The sequence below is a fragment of the Salvelinus alpinus genome, chromosome 1, assembly GCF_045679555.1.
Source record: "Salvelinus alpinus chromosome 1, SLU_Salpinus.1, whole genome shotgun sequence".
NCBI lineage: Eukaryota > Metazoa > Chordata > Actinopteri > Salmoniformes > Salmonidae > Salvelinus > Salvelinus alpinus.
The window spans coordinates 100607750-100615304 of NC_092086.1; the positions used below are offsets into that span (position 1 = coordinate 100607750).

Below are 7555 nucleotides of genomic sequence, written 5' to 3' on the forward strand. Positions count from 1 at the left end.
CTGTTGTTGTCCACCCCACTGTTGTTGTCCACCCCACTGTTGTTGTCCACCCCACTGTTGTCCACCCCACTGTTGTTGTCCACCTCACTGTTGTTGTCCACCCCACTGTTGTTGTCCACCCCACTGTTGTTGTCCACCCCACTGTTGTTGTCCACCTCACTGTTGTTGTCCACCCCACTGTTGTTGTCCACCTCACTGTTGTTGTCCACCCCACTGTTGTTGTCCACCCCACTGTTGTTGTCCACCTCACTGTTGTTGTCCACCCCACTGTTGTTGTCCACCTCACTGTTGTTGTCCACCTCACTGTTGTTGTCCACCCCACTGTTGTTGTCCACCCCACTGTTGTCCACCCCACTGTTGTTGTCCACCTCACTGTTGTTGTCCACCTCACTGTTGTTGTCCACCCCACTGTTGTTGTCCACCTCACTGTTGTTGTCCACCCCACTGTTGTTGTCCACCTCACTGTTGTTGTCCACCTCACTGTTGTTGTCCACCCCACTGTTGTTGTCCACCCCACTGTTGTTGTCCACCTCACTGTTGTTGTCCACCCCACTGTTGTTGTCCACCTCATTGTTGTTGTCCACCTCACTGTTGTTGTCCACCCCACTGTTGTTGTCCACCTCACTGTTGTTGTCCACCCCACTGTTGTTGTCCACCTCACTGTTGTTGTCCACCCCACTGTTGTCCACCCCACTGTTGTTGTCCACCCCACTGTTGTTGTCCACCCCACTGTTGTTGTCCACCCCACTGTTGTTGTCCACCCCACTGTTGTCCACCCCACTGTTGTTGTCCACCCCACTGTTGTTGTCCACCCCACTACCTTTCAATGCTCCCACGCCTGACACACAGCAGCCCCCATTGGAGAGAGTCCATCGACATCCTCCGCATGAACACCCCTTTTTATTGACACTCCACCGTTACTGTTACTTCCCTCTGCCTCTGAGCCCCGCCAGCCTCCTGCCTCGGCCGAGGACTCTGCCTTCCTCTGCTCCATCTCTAGACACACGCAGCCCGTCAGGTCGCTGTCGGTGTGGATGCGGTTTCTCACCCCCCGGATGGTGAGAGGGTTGGCGCTGAGGGCTGTGTCCCGGGTGGTTCTGGCCTTGCACCCCTGCTGATCCTTGCTCACCGCCTGCTCCTGGGGGACAACGCTGCAACAGGATCCAGGACGACAGGCAGCCTGGAAGCCCTTCTTAAAGTTTTCATTGAAGTAGCCATAGATGATGGGGTTGATGCTGGAGTTGGAGAAGGCCAGCCAGTGGGAGAAAGGGAAGATGTAGCCTGTCAGAAGGTCCAGTTGGTCCCCTTCAGGTCTGGCGTAGTCTGTGAGGAGCATCAGGGTCCAGAGTGGCAGCCAGGACAGCATGAAGAGGAGAGCCACCACGATTAGCATTTTAACCACCTTGACCTTCCTCTGGGAGATAGGCGACTTAATATCTGGGTGCCCGCTGCTGGACAGAACAGCTGTAGCAGAAAGCTTGGCTCCGATGCAGCCATACATGATCATGATAAGAGCTAAGGGCATCAGGTAGATGTGTGTGAACAGGACCATGGTGTAAACTTTCCTCATCTCAGGGTCAGGCCAGGTCTCATAGCAGTAGTAGAGAGGGTAGATTTTGTTGTCACTGGATACCATGAAGTGACCCTTCTCTTGATCCACCGTCAGCATCACAGCCGACGGAAGCATTATCACCAGTGCAAGAGCCCACACCAGCCCTATAGTTGCCTTAGCAACAAGAAGGGTTAGCTTGGGCTTAAAGGGGTAAATAATACAGCGGAATCTAATGGGAGAGAGAGAGAGGAGAGATAGATGAGAAGTGATGAAGCGATTCATTTCACTAAGGATTCTTTATACGCCACATACAGATGTAGGATCTTAATTTGATCACTATTTTGTTGCTGAGCAGGAAATGCAAACTTGTAGTGTATTCAAGGGTTAAATGGCTTCTAAAGTTTGTAATTACTACTTTAAAATTTCCAACTTGATTTTCTCCAATGAAAAATGTATCAACAAAAAAATGTTGATTAATTATAATTCATATTTCCTGTTGCTGCAGGATTATTTTTCTTCTGTAGCAAACCGGCTCAAATTAAGATCCTAAATCTGTAGATTAAACAATTTACTAAACAATTTAACAATTTATTAAACAAGTGTTTAACATGCATACATGAAAGCCTTTCTATCCCCTTCCAATTCACATGTGCAGATACTAACAAGTACCCTGCATGCCTAAAGGAGACAATGGGGGAGGGAAGAGGTGGGGGACTTACCTGTCCACAGCGATGGCAACCAAGGTGAAGACAGATGCAGCCACTGATATTCCCTGTACCAGGCCACTTAACTTACACACTGCATTGCTAAAGGGCCAGCCTGCCAAAAAACAATAGCAACAATAACACTTTATTGGTGAGCTGCCAGACATTTCAATGAGAGTCAATAGCCATACTGTGAACAGGTGTTTTGGGGATTTTTGGTACACATGAGTTAGTTTGGTACACGTGAGTTAGTTTGGTACACATGATTTGGTCATAAATAATAAACAACTTCAGGAGTACTGTACATTTAAAACCTGCATGAAAGATGCCAAAATACCTTTTTGCACAAGAGTGGATCAAGTATTTATACCTACCCAGCGTGAATATGTAGCCAACAAAAGGTGTGTTTTGAAAAGGTAATTACTGTAAGTTAAGACTTCCCGCCTGAGTGATTTTATGGCAATGAATATTTCACACTTTTGTACATTTGGGGTTTTCTAAAAGCACTTTTACTGCCTGGACTCAACTAATGTCTGTATTGAAGAGATGAAGAGATTGTGAAGAACTGTCTAAAAATGTAAAGCTATTCATCAGGCTGTCAAATGAAAGACAGCTGCAATCATCATGTTCAGACCTACTATTTTTCTCTCAGTTCTGAACTATTCAAACATGAATCTGCAATATCCAATTTACATTTGCATTTTTGTCATTTAGCAGATGCTCTTATCCAGAGTGACTTAGTTAGTGCATTCATCTTAAGATAACTAGGTGGGACAACCACATAGCACAGTCATGGTAAGTACATTCATCTTAAGATAACTAGGTGGGACAACCACATAGCACAGTCATGGTAAGTAGATTCATCTTAAGATAATTAGGTGGGACAACCACATAGCACAGTCATGGTAAGTAGATTCATCTTAAGATAATTAGGTGGGACAACCACATAGCACAGTCATGGTAAGTACATTCATCTTAAGATAACTAGGTGGGACAACCACACATCACAGTCATGGTAAGTAGATTTTCCTCAATAAAGTAGCTATCAGCAGAGTCAGAGCTAGTAAGGTTGAAAAGAGTCATGTGCGAGTGTTAGTTCACCAAAGGCTTTTCTTCTTTTTTTACAAGACAATGATAAAAAGGCTTGCTATTAATAATAGTAAAAATTAAAATAATACAATTCAACAACAGGCTGGCAATTCAGCTTGTGAGATGTGTGAAGATTGGTGAGAATGAATTGAACTTATCTAAACCATTGCAAAGCTGGCTAGGCTGGGGCATGTGCAAGTTCAGACATATATAAGACCCCTGCTGAAACAGAGTCATACAATACATGTGAATGACTACTGGGGATAGCTAGAATTATGTTTCTTTCAAGGCACAAGATGGGTTTATCCTAATAACTGTTGTAATCAATAGCTAAAGGAAACTGGCAAATCAGTTATAGAAATAACTGTCTTTCTCTAAAGGTTGCATCATTCTTTCATCAAAGCTAACAGCAATGAATACAGAGTATCGTGTTTTATTAATTTACAGAATCATTATAGCAGTAGGGTAAAACCAACTCAGTGGCTTTGTGGTTAGAGTTTGCGCCCTGAGATTGGAAGGTCATACCAAAAAGACTCTAAAAATGGTAGGACTCTATGCCTCTCTGCTTGACACTCAGCATTAATGAGATGGATTGGAGGTAAGGCCCTACGATAGACTAGCCTCGTGTCCAGTGGGTGTACTTGTCTCTGTAGTGTGAGGCAGCTTGATGTACAAGAGATAGGCCATGCTTCTATAAGGTATTACTGTACCTGTGATGAGGTTGTCCACCAGCGTAGTCGGAATGCAGAAGATGCCCACCAGCAGGTCACTGATAGCCAGGTTGAGGATGAAGAGGTTGGTAACTGTCCACATGTGACGGTTCTTAACCACAATGAGGCACACCAGGCAATTACCCACCATGCATGGCATGAAGATGAACAGGTAGGCTAGGGTAAAGCTGGCTGCTATGGCCAAAGAGTGTTGGTAGTAAGGGGAGAGCTTGACACTAGAGACGGTGCAGCTGGAGTTGATGTTGGTGCAGTCGGTCAGGTTGGTGAGGTTTGTTGAGAGAATAAGGTCAGAGGTCATGTAAAGAGTAGTGGTCAATTGAAGTTCCAATGTGTCCTCCATCTTGAACTCCTCTTATTAGACCAGGAGAACAGTCAGGCTAAAAATACCCCAAAAAACAATAACATATTTATTACACGGGAGTAAATCATTACAAATATTTGGCGTCTTAAAAAAAAAAGCTAAATCACATTAAGGCTTTTGTCACTTTGGTAAATTATATTTTTTGTTGACTTGTTTTATCGACTTCTGGTAGATATGGTTGTCCAGGTGATCAATTGAGAATGCAGTGTATGGTTTAGGCCAATCCACTGTAGGACCTCAGGATCCTGTGTACAGTATGTTTCAGTAATCCACCAAAAAAGGTATGTTTGTTAGCTGTCTCCATGAAGCGACAATGACATGCATAAGAAGCATTACAATTAATTATGGGTAGTGAGGTGACAATGTTGTTGTAAGTATAGCGAGATGGTGAATGTCGATTAATGAATATCAGAACTTCTCTATGACAACCATTCAGCTTGGAGCGCTCAACAACCATTCTATTTGCCTGAATACATTCTGTTTTTCAAATGGGATGAGAGATGTTTGTGACAGTCATTGGCATTATGATAATATCACAATGCCAATGATTGTCATAAGTAATACCAATGACTGTCACAAACATCTTTCATCCTCTTTGAACGTAGACTGTCAACAAAGATGTTTTACATTCAACAACTCCAGTTAGTTCTGATATCTCTTATTCATTCAGCTTTGATAATGCTCTTTTTAACTATACTATCATGTTTATGATATGCTAATAACGTGTATAAAGATTTCTAAACATACACAGCCAATGTTAAACCTTATTAAATAGGGTGGTTTTGTACTTTTTTGTACACCCTATACTATCATGCAAAAGCATTTAATTTAAATCAAACAATAAATAATACAATTAATTAATTATTTCTCACGTTATAATTTACATTTTTTATAAAAGTTATACAATATCATTATTTGGGGTTATTTATTAACACATTATCGAAACAAGTATTCACAGAGATGTTCTGATAGGAATGAATCTCAAGTCAATTTAACTTTTAAATGGAATGGGATTTAAAAAAACATCCTAATTAATATTATTCGGATATAAATTAGACATTCCAATAACGAGAATCTTACAGAGTTCTTTCATACTCTTCATTATTTCATTAACCTTACATTTCCCGAAATAAAGTGAAGGCGATCTCTCTATCTTATCAATGTCATTCAGTTGAGAAAGAAATCCCGATAAAGACAAATTGTAATATGTAGATTTGTAGAAGAAAGCCCATACCTTACGTGCCTTTTTAAAGACCTCCACGTGTGCGGTGAAATAAGAAAAAAGACAACAAAATCTCAGATAGTCCCCACACTAAATTATGAAATAGATACAGAGAGCGCGACTGAACTTTTCCCAGTGCACTAAAACACCTTCAAATACTATTTAGCTTGTTTGTTTCATCCTCACATCCGATCCATACGGTCTACGCATCCGGCAAATGAGGAGGCGTGCACCGTGCGCATGAACTGATTTTAGAGCTACAGCGCTGTCGCGCGTGCTCCACATGGAGACATTCTAGAGACCTCATACTCATGTTTTCGAAAATCTATGATCTAGATTATTACTTTACTTGACAATACCAAAAAATCCCAACAATGAAATCAGCCTACCATGTCAAGCCTACAACCCTTTCTACATCCAACTAAGATCCCCCTTCTGTCACGCCCTGACCTTAGAGATCCTTTTTATGTCTCTATTTGGTTTGGTCAGGGTGTGATTTGGGGTGGGTATTCTATGCTTTTTAGTTCAATTATTTGTATTTCTATGTTTTGGCCAGGTAGGGTTCTCAATCAGGGACAGCTGTCGATCATTGTCTCTGATTGAGAACCATACTTAGGTAGCCCTTTTTCCCACCTGTCTTTGTGGGAGGTTGACTTTGTTTATGGCACATAGCCTTTAGCTTCACGGTTTGTTTTGTAGTGTTTATTGTTTTTGTCGGCATTTCCAAAAATAAAGGAATATGTACGCTCACCACGCTGCACCTTGGTCTACTTCTTTTGACGGCCGTGACAGAACTTCCCACCCCCAAAAAATGGAGATTGTCTGAGTCAGGTTGGAGACCTGAGCCAACTCCTCGTGCTTACCGTGGCGAGCGTCGTACTGGTCAGGCACCGTGTTATGCGTTGGAGCGCACAGTGTCTCCAGTGCGCGTTCACAGCCCGGTGCGCTACATCCCAGCTCCCCGCATCTGCCGGGCTAGGGTGAGCATCCAGCCAGAACGGGTTGTGCCAGCCCTGCTCTCCAGACCTCCAGTGCGCCTCCTCGGCCCAGTATATCCTGCGCCGGCTCTGCGCACTGTGTCTCCGGTAAGTCTGCACAGCCCAGTGCGTCTTGTGCCAGCGCCCCGCATTTGCAGGGTGAAGATAACCACCCAGCCAGGACGGGTTGTGCAGGCTCTAAGCTCGAGACCTCAAATGCGCCTCCACGGCCCAGTGTATCTGGTGCCTCTGCCAAGGACAACGCCTCCTGTATGTCTCTCCAGCCTGGTGAGTCCTGTGCCTGCAACCAGAACTAATCCTCCTGTATGTCTCCCCAGCCTGGTGAGCCCTGTGGCAGCTCCACGTACCAGACTGCCCATACGTCTCCTCACTCCAGTGATGATCCATGACAAGAAGCCTCCAGTGATGATCCATGGCAAGAAGCTTTCAGTGATGATCCATGGCAAGAAGCCTCCAGTGATGATCCATGGCACGAAGCCTACAGTGATGATCCATGGCACGAAGCCTCCAGTGATGATCCATGGCACGAAGCCTCCAGTGATGATCCATGGCACGAAGCCTCCAGTGATGATCCATGGCACGAAGCCTCCAGTGATGATCCATGGCACGAAGCCTCCAGTGAGGAATCATGGCACGAAGCATCCAGCGACGGTCCCCAGTCCGGAGCCTCCAGCGACGTTCTCCAGTCCGGAGCCTCCAGCGACGTTCTCCAGTCCGGAGCCTCCAGCGACGTTCTCCAGTCCGGAGCCTCCAGCGACGTTCTCCATTCCGGAGCCCGCAGCGAGGGTGCCCAGTCCGGGGTCGGCGACGAGGGTCCCCGCACCAGAGGTGCCACCAAAGTGGGGTGAGCCAGTGGTGGAGCAGGGTCTGCGTCCCGCACCTGAGCCGCCGCCGCGGA

General features: G+C 45.0%; 1 protein-coding gene across 1 annotated transcript; it reads right to left on the reverse strand.

The window, feature by feature from the left end:
* Positions 1-784: 784 nt before the first annotated feature.
* Positions 785-4449, reverse strand: LOC139568367 (neuropeptide FF receptor 1-like). Its single transcript, XM_071390147.1, has 3 exons — positions 4056-4449; positions 2272-2371; positions 785-1781 (listed from the first exon to the last, which is right to left on the reverse strand). The coding sequence occupies exons 1-3, from the start codon at positions 4414-4416 to the stop codon at positions 824-826; spliced, it is 1419 nt and encodes a 472-aa protein (XP_071246248.1). The 5' UTR covers positions 4417-4449; the 3' UTR covers positions 785-823.
* Positions 4450-7555: the final 3106 nt, after the last annotated feature.

Excerpts from the sequence above, each read along its gene's own strand:
- LOC139568367 (XM_071390147.1), bottom strand. The coding sequence starts at position 4,416 with ATGGAGGACACATTGGAACTTCAATTGACCACTACTCTTTACATGACC. Across the intron at positions 2,372-4,055 it reads GGTGGACAACCTCATCACAG|GCTGGCCCTTTAGCAATGCA; the intron begins GTACAGTAATAC and ends GTTTTTTGGCAG. Across the intron at positions 1,782-2,271 it reads GTTGCCATCGCTGTGGACAG|ATTCCGCTGTATTATTTACC; the intron begins GTAAGTCCCCCA and ends CTCTCCCATTAG.